We start from the raw sequence: 20,469 nt of genomic DNA, 5'->3' as shown, positions 1-20,469 counted from the left end.
TGGTGGATCTGCTGAACTACAGCGGCAGTTATACAACGAACAGCAGCAGTGTTTCAGTCTGAAGGTATGCAGTGTTTAATGTCAACACAAACACCGCTCTTGGAGAAAACTAAAAAGTATTTACAGAACTTTAACATCCTGTTAGAGTATGTTATAAATGTCTGAAAGGACGGGTTAGAAAAAAATGTGCTAATTTTAATTAACATGAACATGTGCACAATTAAGACAGGAGCATCTGCTAAAACGTATAAAATGAAAATAAATAAAATATTGAATCAAAAAGATGAGTAGAAATAAGAAAAAAATGCAAAAATGTACACCACAAAGTTGAAAATCACCAAGACGATTGTGAAGCGTATTGAAAAGTTTTACATTAAAAATAAATTGATTTAATTTTAGAAGTAAAATGCCCAGATACATCCACCCTGAAATGTTAATCTGCTGAGTGGCGCTTAACGTCGCATTATTATGTTTTTCTTAAATTACTGCTTCGCGTCTCCTCGTGGATGTCTATTATTGGAACAGTCATTTGTGGCGGCGCCCTCTAGTGGCTGGAATGAATATAACAGAAGTCTAACTACATATAAATGAAATTCTTTCATGCTAATTCCACATTATCTACATTTTAATATACTAAAAACAACTCAATTAACTAGAAAATAGAATAAATATGTGTCACATTAAAAGTAAAATAACAGATTGTTAATGAGCAGCGACACCTTCAGTGGTTTTCAATCTGCTTTTATTGTTAGCGAGCATCATTAGAAGGTATTTAAGGCACAAAGGAACGAGAAAAAAGTTTTTTAAAAAATCACATTTGTTTTCAATCACAAACTGATATGAAGGTTTGTATCCCACAAACTGGAGGTGTGTTTGTGTCTGAATCTAACTGATTATTATTTTATTTAATTATTATTGATTAATATTTAATAGCGACACTCTGCTAATAATGACAAGTATCGTGTAAGCATGTTAGCATGATCACAGAGGAACCATGCTAATGTTTATGGAGTTCTAGAGTGACATAGCTAAATTAGCATGTCAGCATGTTAACATGATCACAGAGGATTCATGCTAATGTTTATGGTGTTTTATAGACATATAGCTAAAGTAGCATGTTAGCAGAGAAGTCATGCTCATGTTTATTGTGATTTACAGTCACATAGCTACAGTAGCATCCTAGCATGTTAGCATGATCACAGATGAGTCATGCTAATGTTTATGTAATGCTAATGTAACTTGTTTTATTTGGTTTGTAAATGTGTCCTAAAAGTTACAAATAAATCTAATTTGTATAGTAATTGCCGAATTATTATTTTCCTATCATTGTATTTTGCTTCATTTTGATTGCATATTTGTGTAATGTAAGTCTATCTAATATTTAACATTATTACTAGTAAACTTTATTGTCATCAATAGGGAGAATTATCTTAACCTGCTTCTGTTTCTTTACATCTCAAAAACAGTCTCACAAACCTCCATATCTATGGAATAAAATCATTAAAGTTGAGATTTCTGTGTTTAATTGAATTCATATTTGAAGAAAAAATGAATCATCACAGCAGGAAGTGCCTTTTTTTGCAAGCTCCGCCCACTCAGGCAGATGATGTGTACAGTGAGGCAGGTCAGCCGATGTAGACATCAACATAACCAGACACCTGGAAAAACACAACGAGCATGTTAGCATAATCACAGAGGTGTCATGCTCATGTTTATGGCGTTTAACAGTCACATAGCAACAGTAGCATGCTAGCATGGTCACAGAGGAGTCATGCTAATGTTTATGGTGTTTTATAGACATATAGCCTAGCTACAGTAGCATGTTAGCATGATCACAGAGGAGTCATGCTAATGTTTATGGCGTTTAACAGTCACATAGCAACAGTAGCATGCTAGCATGGTCACAGAGGAGTCATGCTAATGTTTATGGTGTTTTATAGACATATAGCCTAGCTACAGTAGCATGTTAGCATGATCACAGAGGAGTCATGCTAATGTTTATGGTGTTTTATAGACATATAGCCTAGCTACAGTAGCATGCTAGCATGATCACAGAGGAGTCATGCTAATGTTTATGGTGTTTTATAGACATATAGCCTAGCTACAGTAGCATGCTAGCATGATCACAGAGGAGTCATGCTAATGTTTATGGTGTTTTACAGTCACATAGCTACAGTAGTATTTCAAGGACTGTTGTAAAGTTGAAAATGAAAGTTTTTTTTTTCATTTTTCAGCTTTGATAAATGGTGTATTTTGATGATTTCTTTACAGAGCCAATCATGTAGCATGTAGCATGTAGCGAGTGGCATGTAGTATGTAGCATGTAGAGAGGAGCGAGTAGCACCACTCACATTGCTCAGATTGCTGCAGTACATCACCGCCACGATGCGTCGGGGTCCTGTCAGCCGAGGAGTGTACGCTTCCATCCAGGAGACCGAAGCTAGAGGCTCAATTTTCCTAAAACAGGAAGAAAAATGTGTTCAGTCTGCAGGTAAACCCACCCACAGCATGTCGGCATGTCATCAGCATTTTTACGGGATGTAGCGCCTCCGGAGGGCCATGACTCCAGCGCCTTCCAAGTACATGTAGACGTTTTGGAGAGGGTCTTTCAGGGGGTTGGTGAAGGAGACAGTCACAAACATTTGCTGCTGAACCCTTGGTTGGCCGCTCACCTGCAGCAAAACACACAGAATATTCAGATTTCAGAAAAGCTGATTACACCCTGAATTAGACTGACTTCTATTTGTGAAATAAAAGAACAAAAAACAATATGAAAAATTTGGAGTAAATAGTTCACTATATGTCTGTAAAACACTATCAGCATTAGCATGACTCCTCTGTGATCATGCTAACATGCTACTGTAGCTATATGTCTATAAAACACCATAAGGCAGGCATGAACGTAGGTAGGTCGGTAGGTGTTGCTAGATACTCTTGGTAGTGTGTCTGTTGTCCTACCGTCAGGGTGAGCGTTGGGCTCTGCAGGGTCACCACCTTGATGGCGCTGACCGACTGGTCCTCGGAGGAACCACTCAGAATGAAGCGAATGCTGTCCTGACCGTTGAGGTGAGGCAGGTACTCGTCAGCCTGGATCTTCACGATCACGCTGTTTTCTTCAACACACACACTCACAGCGTTACATCTCCAAACACGATAAAACACAATAAAACACACCACCACCACCACGCCGAGGCTGCTCACTCTGCTTGGCTGCCACAGTGATGGTGAAGTCCAAGTCTTTGAAGTGGTTGGCGTCGACGCCGGTGTAGAAGCTGACGGAGACGTCCAGGTGACAGTTGACATCCCTGTTGACGTCTCCGTGGTTGGTCAGAGTCACCAGCAGTTCAATGTCTGAACCCAGCTGAGTCTGCAGAGACAGTCGAAGTTTAGAGTTATTCTGATTGTTCTAAAAACACCTTCAGCATCATAAATAAAGTAGTGAATAACCCCACTTTACCCAGCTAGCAATAACTTTACTGTCCAGCATTCTCACCCCACATTTAGCAATTGTTGTGTCAAGCTACCAGCTACTTTGAGCTAACAATGTCAAGTATACACATAATTTTAAAATTTTTTTCACTATCTGTAGCTAATGATTTTAGCTGTTACATCTCCTACTGTTAGCTCTCTATTACTTTTCTACTACCACTGGTATCACTAGCTAGCTGAAAGCTATTTTGAGCTAACAATTAGAACTACACATAACTTTTAACCTTTTAACATTTCGCCACTGTGTTTTGCTAATCATTATAGCTGCCATCTTCTACACTTTCAACTGAATTTAGCGCCCTATTTGAACTGCTGCATCTGCTACTGTTAGCTTTTTCAATATTCAGTCCACACATTTAGCAACTGTTTCAACTGTTATATTCAGCAACTAGCTACTTCAAGCTATCATTTTCAACTAGTATAGACAAAAATTTTTAGTATTTGGCTACTGTTTTGCTAACTATTTTAGCTGCTATCCTCCACACTTTCACCCAAGTTTAGCTAACTATTTCAGCTGTCACATCTGCTACAGTTAGCTTTCTACTACTTTTCTATTAATACTAGCTCGCTAGTAGCTATTTTGAGCTAACAAAAGCATACACATAACTTCTAGTATTTCAAAATATAGTCAATACTTCAAGCTAATTATTTTAGCTGTTAGGCAGGCAGGTAGGTAGGTGTGTAGGTAGGGAGGTGGGTAGGTAGGTAGGTAGGTCAGTCGGTCGGTAGATAGCTAGGAAGGTCGATTGGTTGGTAGGTAGGTTCGTAGAATGAAATGTAGCCAAACATGAACATATAGCAGACAGATGTGTAGACAGATGTGTTACCAGTTCACAGGTGATGCCAGCAGACAGCTGTCCCTCCGGTACGTCAGAGTGATCCCTGTCACAGCCGTATTCTTCCGCCCGAGTCATACTCTGGCTGTCCGCCTCACTACCTGCAACCACAGATCAGTCCAGTGCTGCTGCTGAGGGTTAGCCTAGCCGCGCTGGACCCAGCTCTGAAGACGCAAGGGTCTAGTTACCCTCGGTAAGCCTCGAGGCTGGATGCTCCTAAAACTGGCCGACGAATCACCATGAAGTGTAGAGTCAGAAGGCGGGCGTAACTAAGTGACGACAGAGGCGCGACGATTCTGACAGAAAAAACCGGAAACAACTAGCCTAGCCGCGCTAGACAACCCACGACAATGAATTTAATTCTCTGCCAGGGTCGACAACAAAAACGACAACAGTCGTTGAGCTCCATTAGCACCGACTCTGAATAATCTTTCTGTTAACATGTCTGTAATATACTTGAGCTTCACCCATTGACTGTATAAATAAGGCTTCACCGAACTCCCGCATCCTCTGATTTCCGGCGCTCTAGGAACTACGTCAGCCTATTCGTTGCCCTGATTGGTTGTATACCTACCCAGTTGCTGCAGAGTGATTTGAAAGACAACCTTTTAGCCCGCCTCCCTCCCTGTCGAGAGTTCCTAGACCCTTGTGTCTTCAGAGCTGGGTCTAGTGCGGCTAGGCTAGCTGAGGGTCTGAACTCTGAATATGACATTCCAGCTGCATCAGTGTGTTTTACCTTCAGGGTGTTTGTAGGTGCGGGTGACGTCCACGTACTGATTGCTGCTCAGAGCTTTGGTGAACAGACCCTGTCCAATGTGAGTCGTATCCACCTTGAACACCTCCATCGTTCCGTATCGGTCCTTCTTATGGAAAACCACGTCGCTGTTCACCTGCAGCAAACAGCCATGAATGAAGGAAGAGCTCCAAGCGTCACTAGAACCATCAACACGTGATGATAATCGGTTGTAAGTATATTATCAGCGTGCACTGTAAAAACAAGCATGCTGAAAAAATATGTGGGATAAAGTGAAAATAAGAGCAAATATCTGTAGAATTAACACAGACTTAAATAAAATAAAGCAGAATCATCTGAGCATCACACGTTTTGAAAAGGAACAAATCACTTATTTTGATTTGTTTTTGCAGTCAAAATGTAAATTAATACTTTTTTAAATGTGACTTTATTAGATACGTTCTGTAATTTACCAAAATAAAACTATTTGCTATTTTAATGCTTAAAATACAACAGTTTATTCAGTTTATTAACATTTATGTTAAAAAAATACAGATTTTTATGGGGATTTATTTTACATTTTTTGTGGTTAATGCATAAATAAAAAACTTATATTTAACTTTTAATGATGTGTCTTACTGACCTCAGCGAAGACGAATCCACAGTCAAACGGGAGACAGATGTTCCCCTCCTTGATGGCAGCGACGGACGCTGGACCACAGCGGAAATGACCTGGAAGCAGACAGACAGGTTAGCCTTCATTAACCTGTCTGTCTGTCTGTCTGTCTGTCTGTCTATAAAACTGTCTGTCTGTTTATATAATTGCCCATCCGTCTGTCCTTCGTACCGTCGCTGGTCTCCTGAGGCGTTCCATCCACTATTTGCCATCCTCCGTATCCTGCAGGAAGATCTGGACGAGTCATCCAACACTCATTCCAGCAGTGGTAGTTCCTGTAAACAATACAGACACAAATATAATGGAAATAAAGATGCACACATTTAAAGTTGCCTTAAAAAGGCATAAAATTTTGAAAAAAAAGTTCAATCAAAATACATTTTCGGCACAAGGCACAGGTTATACAATGCTGTATTCTCCTCCTTCTATATTTATATATATAAATATATACGTTATATATAATTTATTTAAATTTGTTTATTTCTGTTTATATATATATATATATATATATATATATAAACAGAAATAAATACATTTAAATATATATATATATATATTTAAATATATACATATATATTTAAATATATGCATGTATACGTATATAAAAATTAAATAAATACATAGCTTAAACAATAACACAAAGACCATTTTTTAACTAAAAATTGTAACACATTTAAAAATACAAACAGAGTTTTGATAAACTGTGTCAAACTGCAAAATTTGATCATGTAAAAATATTCAGTAAATTACATGAATTAAATTACTCATTTAAATCAAAATTTTGTGCAATATTGTAGGGTCTGAACTGTAGTATTTAGTTTAAATTAGTATTTTATATAATATTGTAGCGTGTCAACTGTAGTATTTAAACTATTCAGGTAAATTACTGTTTTATATAATGTTGTAGGGTCTGACCTGTAATATTTAAATAAGTAATTTAAACTACTATTTTTATATCATACTGTGGGGTCTGAATAGTAATATTTAAACTACTCAGATAAATGAATATTTATGTAACTTTCTATGGGCTGAACTGCATTGTTTATCACAGTTTTTCTGTTTTTTAAGCTTGAAGAAATCAGTTCTAGTTGATCTTTGTAAACTCGTCGCTCTGGTTTTCTGTGTGTTCTCGTTGTGTATCGGTGAGGATAGATTGTGTTGTCGTGTGTCTCATGCAGACCAGATGGAGTCCCTGGTGGCCCGTCGGTCCGGCGTCCCGTCCAACTTGAAGATCAGGTCGGTCTTCAGGTTTCCTGTGTTGTCGTGGGCTGAGGAGAAGTTGGTGATGACTCTGGTGGGGATTCCCAGACACCGCAGGACTGCAGGGTTTCAAAATAAAAGCACTCAGGCCTCCTTTAACGCAATTAATTACAGTAAGAAGAAGTGTTTTCTGTCTCTTTGTGGTTGTTTTGTGTCTCTTTGTGGCTGTTTTGTGTCTGTTTGTGGTTGTTTTGTGTCTCTGTGGTTGTTTTGTGTCTGTTTGTGGTTGTTTTGTGTCTCTGTGGTTGTTTTGTGTCTCTGTGGTTGTTTTGTCTCTTTGTGGTTGTTTTGTGTCTCTTTGTGGCTGTTTTGTGTCTCTCTGTGGTTGTTTTGTGTCTCTTTGTGGCTGTTTTGTGTCTCTTTGTGGCTGTTTTGTGTCTCTGTGGTTGTTTTGTCTCTTTGTGGTTGTTTTGTGTCTCTTTGTGGCTGTTTCATGTCTCTCTGTGGTTGTTTTGTGTCTCTGTGGTTGTTTTGTGTCTGTTTGTGGTTGTTTTGTGTCTCTGTGGTTGTTTTGTGTCTCTGTGGTTGTTTTGTCTCTTTGTGGTTGTTTTGTGTCTCTTTGTGGCTGTTTTGTGTCTCTCTGTGGTTGTTTTGTGTCTCTTTGTGGCTGTTTTGTGTCTCTTTGTGGCTGTTTTGTGTCTCTGTGGTTGTTTTGTCTCTTTGTGGTTGTTTTGTGTCTCTTTGTGGCTGTTTCATGTCTCTCTGTGGTTGTTTCGTGTCTCTTTGTGGCTGTTTTGTGTCTCTTTGTGACTGTTTCGTGTCTCTCTGTGGTTGTTTTGTGTCTCTTTGTGGTTGTTTTGTGTCTCTTTGTGGCTGTTTTGTGTCTCTGTGGTTGTTTTGTGTCTCTTTGTGGTTGTTTTGTGTCTCTTTGTGGTTGTCGCCCTGTTGTCTCTGACCCTCGTCCATCTGTTTAGAGTTCTATCCAATCAGGATGTGACAGCAGTGTTTTACGGTGTGTTGTGTTGTTGTGTGTACTCTTACAGGTGCAGAAGACTCCAGCGAACACCCAGCACTGGCCGTACAACACCGGGGTCCCGGTGTTGGCGTACTGCTGCAGGATGGCCACGCTGCCAGTCCAGGCTGTCGGGGCGATGCCCATCGAGTAGTCGTTGCTCCAGTTCCCCACCACGACGCCGTTATCGTCCTGAGAGTTGATCTGAGGGCAGACGGACAGTTTAGTTTACAACACAAACATGGAAATTAGACCTCTAGCCATCTCATATTTGAGAGGATTTGTGTACAATATGACACAAAATGACCACAAAGAGACATAAAACAATTACAAAGAGGCACAGAATGACCATAAAGAGACCAAACTAATCACAAATAGACACAAAACAGCCACAAGGAGACACAAAGCAACCACAAAGACACACAAAAAACTCAAAAACACAAAATGACCATAAAGAGACACAAATCAACTACATAGAGATGTAAAACAAATTCAGTGACACAAAACAACCACAAAGAGAAACAAAACTACCACAGATGTTTCATTTAAATGTGCAAACATATCAGTAGTTTCAGACTACACAGTTTTCAGCCAATCAGAGATGGTTGAGCTGGTGCTGTAGTAACCTAGATGTAACCAATCAGCTGTTAGCTCACCATGGCGGATCCCTTCCTGACCACCTTGATGATGTTGCCTCGGTTGTAGATCGGCATCCGGGACGAGTCCAGGATGAAGATGCAGGCGTCCAGGATTCCAGGTTCGAACTGCAGGGAGATGGAACATCATCTCAAGGACGATACGTAACATCAGTGTTGGACATTTCTACCAACCTGTCCTTAACTTCAGCGTTGGACGTTTCTACCAACCTGTCCTTAATGTCAGCGTTGGACGTTTCTACCAACCTGTCCTTAACGTCAGCGTTGGACGTTTCTACCAACCTGTCCTTAACTTCAGCGTTGGACGTTTCTACCAACCTGTCCTTAATGTCAGCGTTGGACGTTTCTACCAACCTGTCCTTAACGTCAGCGTTGGACATTTCTACCAACCTGTCCTTAACTTCAGCGTTGGACGTTTTTACCAACCTGTCCTTAACATCAGTGTTGGACGTTTCTACCAACCTGTCCTTAATGTCAGCGTTGGACGTTTCTACCAACCTGTCCTTAACGTCAGCGTTGGACGTTTCTACCAACCTGTCCTTAACATCAGCGTTGGACGTTTCTACCAACCTGTCCTTAACATCAGCGTTGGACGTTTCTACCAACCTGTCCTTAACATCAGTGTTGGACGTTTCTACCAACCTGTCCTTAATGTCAGCGTTGGACGTTTCTACCAACCTGTCCTTAACATCAGTGTTGGAAGTTTTTACCAACCTGTCCTTAACTTCAGCGTTGGACGTTTTTACCAACCTGTCCTTAACGTCAGCGTTGGACGTTTCTACCAACCTGTCCTTAACATCAGCGTTGGACGTTTCTACCAACCTGTCCTTAACATCAGCGTTGGACGTTTCTACCAACCTGTCCTTAACATCAGTGTTGGACGTTTCTACCAACCTGTCCTTAACGTCAGCGTTGGACGTTTCTACCAACCTGTCCTTAACATCAGTGTTGGACACTTTTACGAACCTGTCCATACACCCAGGACCGGGAGATGATGGAGCCCATGGAACCCTGGTAGATGATGCCAAAGTCGTTCAGGACGTACTCCATTCTCTCCGAATCATTGGCAAGAAACACCGGGTCCTCTGCAGACAGACAGTTAAAGTAGATAAGATCGATTTTAGCCTCAACATCCAACATTCGCCCTCTTTTAGCTCCATGTTTGGTCTCCTCCATCCCCCTACAGGAAACATGAGGCTCCTTATGGTAATTCTATGTCTCACTGTGTCTCTTTCCCGCTCTTTGTTGTCTTTTTTATGTCACTTTGTGTCCATTTTTGGTAATTTAGAGTCTATTTATGATTGTTTTGTGTCTCCTTGTGTCTATTGTGTCTGTTTGTGGCATGTTTTTAGTCTATAGTAAAAAAAAAAAATCTGTGTCTGTTTTGTGTCTTTGTGGTTATTTTATGTCTCTATGGTCATTTTGTGTCTCTTTTTGGTCCATTTGTGTCTCTTTTTGGTCCTTTTATGTCTCTTTGTTGTTGTTGTGTGTCTATTGTGTCTATTTGTGACATGTTTATAGTCTATTTACTATAATCTTTTTCCATGTTTGTTTTGTGTCTCTTCTTGGTCATTTCGTGTCTGTTTGTGGTTTTTTGTGCCTCTTTGTTGTTGCTTTGTGTCTCTTTGTTGTTGTTTTGTGTCTATTGTGTTTATTTGTGGTATGTTTTTAGTCTATTTATGGTAATTTTTTTGTTTGTTTGATGTCTCTGAGGTCATTTGGTGTCTTTTTATGGTTGTTTTGTGTCTCTTTATAGTTGTTTTACATCTCTGTGGTCATTTTGTGTTTCTTTAGTTTTTTTTGTCTCTTTCTTGCTATGTTTTGCCACTTTGTGTCTATTGTGGTCACCTTTTGTCTCTTTAAGGTAATTTTGAGTATATTTCTGGTTGTTTTGTGTCAGTGTGTCAGTAATAATAACGTCATATATATTTGTATTTATATATAAAACTTTTTGCCACTCAGTCATTCCATATATCTCTGATTTTTTGACCCTGCAGTTCCCCTCCCAGCCCCCGGGGGCAGCAGCAGCAGCAGCTCCTACCTGGACACCAGGCGTTGAACAGCATGTAGAGGTCGGTGGCGGCGTTTCTCTTGGTCCGCTGCATGCCGCTGCCCACCGATATGGCCACATATGTCCGGTATTTCCCCACGATGGCGGTGGGCGACGGCGTGACGCCGAGCAGCACCGAGCTGCCCTGCATCTCCAGGATCTGGCCGGCCCAGGGGCCTCCACGACGGGACCCGAAGGTCACCACCACCAGGGAGCCCTTGTTGGCCGACGGGTTGGAGCCTGGATGAGGAGGAGGTCAGGTTTAATAAACGAAGTGTACGTTTGGACCTTCAGGTTAATTAAACACGATGGAATATTCTGTGTGAAAATGAAATGACACAAAAAAGTTTAAAACAAGAACAGTCATTGGTTGTTGTGTGGTATTTTATAAACAAAATATTATTCTTTGACTAAAAACACAAGTTTCATTGGTTTATTAAGCCTCTGAACACCTCGACGCTTTCTGTATCGGTCTCATTTTAACTCACTGTTTGTTCATTTTTCAACCTAAAGTCTCGCATCTCCGTGGAAACAGAATGAAGACAGAGAGAGAATCAGAGATGTCTTCTGTCAGTAGGACACAAAGGTGACAGTGAACTGATAAAATTACACAAAACTGACACAAAAAATACTGAAATGACATAAATGTCAAACAAAAGTTCAAAAAATGACTCAATAAGACAGAAAAATGACACAAAATTACTCAAAAAGTAACAAAAGTAACATAAAAATGCTGAAATGACACAAAAAATGGAACAAAGACTGAAAATTAACAAAAAAGATGTTGAAATGACACAAGAGAGAAACAATAAGTTCCAAAACTTACTGAAAAAGACACAAAACTGATGCAAAGACGTGCAAAAATGACCGGAAAAAAAGTCACAGCATGAAACATTCAAAGAAAAGATGGCAAAATGATGCAAAAATGTGCAAGAAATGACACTACAATGACACAAAAACGCAAAACTAACACAGAAGAAGCTAAAATTGCATGACGCAAAAGTTTTTATAACAACAAGAGACACAAAACTGACACAAAATATGCTAAAATGACACAAAAACAAAAGAATGTGACACAAAGACGACACAAAGAGACGCAAAAGTGACAAAAAAGGACAGAAAAACTTGAGAACTGCACCAAAAAAAAAGGCACACAGGCACAAAAGTGATACAAAAGATGCTACAACAACACAAAATGACTTAAAATTACACAGAAACAACACAAAACACAACAACAATGCCACAAAAGATGCCAAAGATGCCATTCTGTCTGTAAAACCTCCCATGAACCAGATAAAAACTCACATTAACAGATAAAAAAAGGAGTGCGACTCACCGATCAGGAACTCCAGCTGGAAGTCGTCCTCCTGGACCAGCTCTCGGTTGAAGGACACCCGGACCACGAACTCGTGTCCTCGGCGGACCACCAGGTTCTGGGTTTCGTAGGCGGTGGTGTAGTGTTTGGGTTTGTTGATCTGCTGACTCATGTCCACGTTCTCCACCGTCAGCGTGGCTGGAACAAACAGACACGGCTTCACTCTGCAAAAACTCACAATCTTACCAAGTCTGGTTGTCTTATTTTCAGTCTAAATGTCTCATCCTGTTTGATTTAAGATAAATTCACTTAACAAGAGACATTTCAGCAGACGGAGGGACTTGTTTTAAGACATTACATCTTAAATATCTTAAGTCAAACACTCCTGAAATGATCTTGTTTTAACCCTCGTCTAATCCTGAAAATGTGGGGGAAAAAAATTCACAATGAAACTTCTGATGTCCACATTTTCAACATTTTTGGGAAATTTCGGAACATTTCTTTGGCGGAAAAAACAAAGATTAAAAAAAATGTTTCTTTAAGAACATTCAGAAAAAAAATCAACCAAAATCCAGCGAAATTCGCTGGATTTTGGTTGATTTTTTTTCTGAACGTTCTTAAAGAAAATATTAAAAGTTTTACTGATATATATGGAATCATTTTAGATATTTTTAGGATTTTTTGGAAGATTTTTTTATTCATTTTTTGAAAATATTTACAATTTTGATATTTTTTTATTTTTTAAATTTTTATTTCTTGCAAGATTTGGGGATTTTTTTTTAAATAAAACTTTAAGGGAAACTTTTAAGGAATTTTCTTCCTGAAGATTATGCAGGATTTTTTTTTTTTTTTTTAAATTTGGGGAATATTTTGCTGATTTATTTTTTTTTAGACAAGGAAATAATATTTTTTGGTGCCATAAATGAAGACAACAGGAGGGTTAAGACACAGAATCTTGACAATCCTGCTAAAATAGAGATAAAACAAGTTTCTCAGCTAATTTAAGATCTCAGTATTCTAAATATCACATCTTATTTCCAGAAATCTCACCAAGACATTTTTTCACCTGTTCTACTGGCAGATTTTTTCACTGATTTCAAGGTAAAAATTCCTTAAAATAAGCTTTCTTCCCTTGTTTTGAGAGGGGCATTTTTTCCAGTGTAGGGTTTCTCCGTCTCTAAGCATCCAGCAGGTGGCGCTGTTCTCACCTCCTCCAGGGTAGGACCGCGGCGTCGCCTCGTCGATGCCGTCAAAAGGCTCGAACTCGGCGAAGTCGTCGCCGAAGTCTTTGAGGTTGGAGACCGGCACCTGGAGGTGGAAGAGAAGCAGAGAGCGACTCAGCGTTCAGCGGTTTTACGGCGTCAGAGTGAAGTCGTGTTGTTGTCGTTGCCGTGGTTACCGGCTCGCTGTAGCGGCCCTTGTAGCTGGGGTTGGTCGGAGGAACCATGGCGGTCGAAAACGGCAGGAAAAGTTCTGCAACAAAGAAAAAAAACTAGAAATCACACAATAAAAACAAGTTTATTTTAAAAAGCAGGACACCCAGAGAGAAAATATGAAGACAAAGCTCCAAAAAGGAAACAAAAACATCAGAAACAGATAAACAAATAACACAAGAAGACAGAAAAATGACACTGAAAGGTGTGAAAATGCCAAAAAAAAGCAAAAATGACAAAAACGGACACAAAAGATGCCAGAAAAACACAAAAATGAAACAAAAAGTTCAAAAAATGACACTGAGAGACACAAAACCGACACAACAAAGTGTTAAAATGCTAAAAATGACACAAGAAATGATAAGTTCCACAAAAAAAAACAGCCCAAAGATGACACAAAAAGCACAAAAGTTTTATAAAACTTATAAAAATGACAGAAAAATGCACAAAAATGACACTGAAAGACACAAAAAGCTGCAAAAAGCATTTTTAAAAAAAAGAGCAGGACGTCTGGAAATCAAATAATGAGATAAAGTTTCAAAAACGTTCTGAAAAGGTTCTGTAAAGGAGAAAAGATTCACAAGTGATAGAATGTGACAGAATTTTTTTAAAGTTGCAAAAATGACAGAAAAGGACAAAACTGACAAAAAATACAAAAAAATGTCACAAAAACAAGACAAAAGGTGCAAAAATGACAGAAAAAGGCACAAAAATGACGTCAAAATGACACAAAAGTGACACAAAATGCTAAAATTAGTCAACAATTAAACAAAAAGTTGCAAAAAATGACTTTAAAAAATTAAGAAACAACGTTTTAAGAATTGTTTCTTAATGGTGGATGTTTTTTTTCAACCTACAAAAACAAATAATTTTGTTTAGAAAAGCTTCATATTTTAATGTAAAAAAACTTAACCTTTAAATTATCATTAAATTGAAATAAAATAGTGACTTGATCTTTATTTTCAACCATAAATAAGCTTTAAAATCCAGCAAATAAACATTATTTAATGCAACATTGATGCTAGAAAATGTGTTTGAACCATCAAGAAACATTTTTAAAGAGTTTTTACAGCATTTTTGTGAAGCTAACTGATAAATTAACAAGATATTTAAACTCTAAGCTGATAAAATGTTGTTTTTTAATATTTCTTGGTTAATTTTGAAGCTGAAACTCACCGTCTGATGGAGAGAAGTTCAGTTTGTCTCTGATGGGATCAGAAGGTGAAAAATAACTCGACTTTTGTCGCTTTTATACACAAACTTCTTCCTCTTTTCACCAGAAACACTCCAGAGTTTTTCCCATCTTTCTGAGGACACAGAGGGAATAAACCACCAACCTCCTCACAAGATCAATGATTCCTCCTTAAAGCTGTTAAAGCTACAGGATTTTTAATGGTTGTCGTGTTTATTTTTTACTTTCCAGTGATTTCTGCCTCATTTAATGACGGATTTGTTGGTTTCTCAGTCTGATGTGTTTGTGTTAAACGAAGGTGACCTCGACCCGAAACGATCGCTGCGACCCGATTTTAAAAAAATACCAGGAGGAGAGCAAGACTGACCAGAGGAGATGCACAATTAACATGAATAAGATTAAAACTGATGAAAATGAACACAAAATAATAAGAATTCTCGGACCCTAATGAACAAAAAAACGGAATAAAACTGACCAGAAGAGACAAAAAATGAACATAAATACACATAAAACCACTGGAAAAACTCACAAAATGACCCAAAAAATATAAAAACTGATGAAAATAAACACAAAATTAACAAAAATAAACAAAAAACCCTGGAAGAGGTCAGAAACCCACCACAAGGAGATTAAAACTGACTAAAAGAGACACAAAATGAACAAACAAATATTAAAACTGACTAAAATGAACACAAAATGAACAAAAAAAATATTAAAACTGACCAGAAGAGACACACAAAAGGAACAAGTCTATACGTAAAAACCCTGGAAGAGCTCACAAACCCATCACAAGGAGGTTAAAACTGACTAAAAGTGACCCAAATGAACAAAAATAGCAATAAAAATACTGCAAATCTGACAAAAATACACATAAAACTGCCGTAAAGATGCACAAAATGAGCAAAAAAAGATTAAATAGACTAGAATAAACACGAAATGAACAAAAATAAACATAAAAACCCTGAAAAAGTTCACAAACGCGCCACAAGGAGAGTAAAACTGACTAGAAGAGACACAAAGTGAACATAGATAGAGATAAAACAACTGCAAAGACTCACAAAACGACCAGAAAAAGAAAAAACCTGATTAAAAAAAGACACAAAATGAAGAAAAATAGGAACAGAATGACTGCAAATGACTAGAAAGGACACAAATCTGACAAAAACAGATTTAAAACTGCTGCAAAAACACACAAAATGACCCGAAATAAAGATAAAAACGTTTAAATTTATGTTTTTTGAAGACCTTCATGTGTATGTTTCTATAAAAGCATTTTTCTGTTCATAAAGAATCAAACTTTCAGACTCGGTTTGTTAAAAATGTCACCAAGTTTCTGTTTCCAGGTCGACCTGACACGCTGCTGCTGATTGGTCGGATCCACTTCCTGTTTCTGACAAAACAGGAAGTAAAAAAATTAATCTGAGAAGTGATTCACTTTAGTGCTGACAGTGTTTGTTTAAGCCTTAAAATACAGTAAACAGAAATAAAATAGCATTAAAATAACAACAAATAGCATTAAAATAAAGAAATAAAATTATTTAAGAAATTAAAGAAAAATAAAATAAAATCTTCTAAAGTTTTGTCAACATTGAAAACATCTTAAACAAAACAAAACACATTTTTAAGTCAAATTTAGATGTTAAAACGTCACGAATAAACCCAGAAAATAAACTTGTGGAAAATGTAAAGATGAAAGTAAAAATATTAGAATAAAAATGAAGAAGTGAACAAAAGGAAATTCAAAAAAGATTATTTAAAAATCCAAAATAATATAAAAATGAAAGAAATCTCTAAGATGAGAAAATAATAAATAAAAACATCAAATATAAAATGGAAAAAATGGAAAATTAGAAAAAAGTAAAAATAAAATATAAAAATATTTAAAGTTAGAAAATAAAAAGCAAAAGTATTTTACAAAACTGAAGTAGAAAATAAAATAGAACAAACTAAAGTGAGAAAATAAAAGGTTAAAAACAATATGTAAAATAAAATAAATCTAAAATAAAACATTATGTAATGTGTAAAAAAATAAGTTAGAAAACAAAAAGGGAAATAATATATAAAAATTAAAAATCAAAGTAACATAAAAAGTCAAAAATAAACATGAAAATTAGAAAATAAAAAATAAAAATAATATATTAAAAATAATATATCAATAAAAAGATTCTAAAGTTAGAAAATAAAGAAAAATAATATGTAAAATAAAAAATTAACGTCAAAAATATGCAATTGAAATATTTTAAAGCATTTCATTGAAAAATAAAAACCAGTAGAAATAAAAGAACAGAAAACATTATTTCATCTAAAATCATTAAATCCTTCCTGTCATTTATTTATTTATTTAAAAATAATTGATTTAATAATTTAATTTCTGCTCGTTTTTGATTCAAGTGGAATTTTTAGAGCACAAAATAAAAACATTTATTTATAAATGTTTGTAGAATTTTTTATCGTTACGTCAAATATTTTCCTGTTTGAGATGTTTAAATACAAACATGAAGCTTCACTGATTAAATATAAAAGTTTAGGATTTATAGACATTTCTAAGAATCTGATCTCAGTTCAGCCTGAAATTAATCTTTAAGCTTTCAGAGTGAATCAGTGGAAACCTGAGATGTTTTTTATTTGGTTTGAACGTTTGAGCCGTCGGCAGCTCCAGAACCGTTCAGGGCGACTCGACTCGAGAAAAGCAGAAAGGAAGTGAAAGCACGAGTCAGCAGATCCTCAACGAAGCCACGACTCAGCAGAAAAAGTGAAGAAAAAGAAAAGAGAACCGAGAAGAGCAGCAAACGGACGATTTAGTTCTGAAGAAAGACGATGAAAATCAGTCAACTGGAAAAACAGAATCATTTAGAAAAACGGATTCTGACAGAAAATAATGAAGAAAAAAGACAAAAACAGTTATTTAACGTCAAAAGTTTGGTTTATTGAAGTAAATCAGTGAAACAGTCAGAAATATTATCATCAACGTTTGGCCCAAAATATGTAAAAATACGGAAAATGAGGAAATAAAACGTCTCATAAAAGTCAAAGTTAAGAGATTAATCAGAACATTTAAATTCCCAAAGTGAAATTATTTAAAAATAAATAAATGAAGAAAGAAATACAAATAAAAACTTAATGTTAGAATAAAAACATTAGTTTAATTTCACTGAATAAGCAAAGATTAAAGACGTTAGCGAAGTAAAAATGTCCAAATGTGAAGTAAAAAGTAGAAATGATGGAATAATAAAAGAGGAGATGAAGATAAAGAAAGCATTCTGCAAAGGAGAAAAGATGAAAAATGACACAAAAGATGCTAGAGTAACACAAAAATGAAACAAAAAGTTCAAAAAATGGCACTGAGAAACACAAAAACGACACAAAAAAGTGTTAAAATGCCAAAAATGACACAAGAGATGAGAAGTTCCACAAAAAGAGTTCCAAAAACAGCCCAAAGATGGCACACAAAGCACAAAAGTTTTATAAAAACTTGAAAAAAATGACAGAAAAATGCACAAAAATGACACTGAGAGACACAAAAAGCTGCAAAAAGCATTTTTAAAAAAAAAAAAAAGAGCAGGACATCTGGAAATCAAATAATGAGATAAAGTTTCAAAAATGTTCTGAAAAGGTTCTGTAAAGGAGAAAAGATTCACAAGTGATAGAATGTGACAGAATTTTTTTAAAGTTGCAAAAAAATGACAGAAAAGGACAAAACTGACACAAAAACACAATAAAATGTCACAAAAACAAGACAAAATGTGCAAAAATGACAGAAAAAGGCACAAAAGTGACACAAGATGATAAAATGAGACAACAATTAAACTAAAAGTTGCAAAAAATGACACAAAAATGAAACAAAAGTTCCCAAAATCACCCAAAAGCAAAAAAAAATTCCCACAAAAAATGTCAGAAAACACACCAAAATGAAGTGAAATGTGCGGCTGAACTAAACGACTCCAGACCTACGGCTCTGACCTCACACATCATGAAAACTGTGGAGCGGCTGCTTTTACGTCTGCTGAGGCTGGAGGTCAAAAACAAACTGGATTCTCTGCAGTTTGCTGACAAAGAACACATTGGAGTGATGATGATGCTTCACCGTCTCATCTGGAGGAAGCTGGAGTTTATGTCAGAATCCTGTTCTTTGATTCAGCTCCATCCAACCATCATCCTCACAGAAAAGCTCACAGAGGATCCTTCCTGTGTTTCTGGGGTCACAGATCAGCTGACAGGAAGCCTCACTTTGTGTTTGTGGACATTAATGAGCAGCACTGAACCATTCCTGTTCGCTCTGAGTCCTGCCACGTTCAGAAACACTCTGATGATGCTGTGTTGATGTTTTATCTCAGATTTTAGTCATTTTTAACAGATTTATTTCCTTTTTCATGTAAGAAAGTTTTAAAATTAATTAAAAATGTGTGTGTTTTGTTGTTTCACGTCACAGAAAACTGCTCAGATTTTTAGTTTCCATTTTCTTTAATATCAATTTTAAGTTTTTAAGACACAAAGAAGAGAAAAAGTAAAAGAAAAAAATCTGGAAAACTGAAAGCAGCAGAATAAATAATAAAGATGAAGCTGCAGTTCTGCGTTGTGTCCAGCAGGTGGCGGCAGAAATTAATCCGGAAATATTTATTCTGGAAAATGAAGAAATTTTACAGACGAAGAAGAGAAACTCTGAAAATAAAAATGTTAAAAATGAAACAAACCAAAATAAAAGTGATGCAAACTTAATAATAAATTATATAAAATTAAATTAAACCGGAGAAGATCGATGAATTTAAGATGAAAAAATCTATGAAGTAAATAAAAGTTAAAACACGCGAAATATAATCAGATTATAAAAACAAAATTAATAATAAAATACATAAAATAAAAGAAGAACAAATAGAAAGAAGGAAATTCAATTAAATTAAACATAAAATAACAAAAAAAACTAAAAACTGTTGAAATGTATGAAATAAAAGTAGACACACATTCAGGAATAATTCCGTTAAATAAATAAAATAAAATAAAATGAAGCAAACACAGAGAATAAAATGAGAGCAAAAAAATAAAATATGAAAGATTAAATAAATGTTTAAAAAATCATAAATTAAAACTAAAAATTAAACAACATAGAAAAATTAATGAAACAAAAAACAAAACAAATACAGAAAATATTAAATAAAACAAAAAATATTAAATAAAAATAAAACTAAAAAGCAAGAAATGAAGCAGGAAAAGGATAACAATAAATCAATAAAAATAAAATACATTTAAAAAATAGGTAAAGTAACAGAATAAAACGTGAAATAAAACTAAATAAAACTATTAGAATTACTCAGAATAAATTATAAGATTAAAAAAGAAACTAAATAAGCAAAATTAGATGAAATGACATCAAAGTAAAATCAAACGAAATACAACAAATAAAATGAGACAGAAAAATAAATAAAATAAAACTGAAAAAAATAAATTACAAAAATAAAATTAGACAGAATAAAATGTAAAATAAAATCATATTCAAATTGAAATAAAAAAGTAAAATGAGTCAGAACAAAATATAAAAACTAAATAAAATAAATAAAATTCTGTAGAATGAAAAATAAAATAAAACTAAAATAAAAGTAACTGATAATATAAAAAAATCAAATATACTTTAAAAAAATAAGTAATATGAGACAGAATAAAATTTAAAACAAAAAATACAAGAAAATAAGACAGAGTTCAGTAAAATGAAATAAAACAGACAAAATGAGTATCAAATTATATTATAAATAAAATCAAATTAAAATAAGTAGAGGACAAAAATGAAGCAGAAATTGAAGTATTAAAATCAACTTCAGTGAGATTTGAAGGTTTTTAGTCAATCTGAGGTTGTTTCAGTACGAGTGGAACAGCAAATAAAGCTGT

The 20,469-nt window shown here is 35.7% G+C and overlaps 1 protein-coding gene across 1 annotated transcript; it reads right to left on the bottom strand.

Moving 5' to 3' along the window:
• Positions 1-725: 725 nt before the first annotated feature.
• On the bottom strand, positions 726-14,604 carry LOC110971837 (coagulation factor XIII A chain-like). Its single transcript, XM_051940762.1, has 18 exons — positions 14,577-14,604; positions 13,367-13,440; positions 13,176-13,275; positions 11,989-12,165; positions 10,644-10,892; positions 9,569-9,687; positions 8,603-8,710; positions 7,976-8,150; positions 6,915-7,053; positions 5,906-6,009; positions 5,702-5,790; positions 5,062-5,215; positions 4,317-4,426; positions 3,202-3,367; positions 2,959-3,113; positions 2,536-2,672; positions 2,352-2,457; positions 726-1,658 (listed from the first exon to the last, which is right to left on the bottom strand). Exons 2-18 carry the CDS (start codon positions 13,412-13,414, stop codon positions 1,626-1,628), a joined length of 2,169 nt encoding a protein of 722 aa, XP_051796722.1. The 5' UTR covers positions 13,415-13,440; positions 14,577-14,604; the 3' UTR covers positions 726-1,625.
• Between the last annotated feature and the right edge of the window lie 5,865 nt (positions 14,605-20,469).

Source organism: Acanthochromis polyacanthus, chromosome 20 (assembly GCF_021347895.1).
Source record: "Acanthochromis polyacanthus isolate Apoly-LR-REF ecotype Palm Island chromosome 20, KAUST_Apoly_ChrSc, whole genome shotgun sequence".
NCBI classification, from domain to species: Eukaryota; Metazoa; Chordata; class Actinopteri; family Pomacentridae; genus Acanthochromis; species Acanthochromis polyacanthus.
The sequence above is the reverse complement of the archived record's forward strand: the minus strand, read 5'-3'. Positions and strand labels throughout refer to the sequence as shown.

Coding starts and splice junctions, on each gene's coding strand:
- LOC110971837 (XM_051940762.1), bottom strand. CDS start 13,414: ATGGTTCCTCCGACCAACCCCAGCTACAAGGGCCGCTACAGCGAGCCG. Junction 10,893..11,988: donor CCAGCTGGAGTTCCTGATCG/GTGAGTCGCACT, acceptor CTCCTCATCCAG/GCTCCAACCCGTCGGCCAAC. Junction 3,368..4,316: donor CTGGCATCACCTGTGAACTG/GTAACACATCTG, acceptor CTGTCTCTGCAG/ACTCAGCTGGGTTCAGACAT.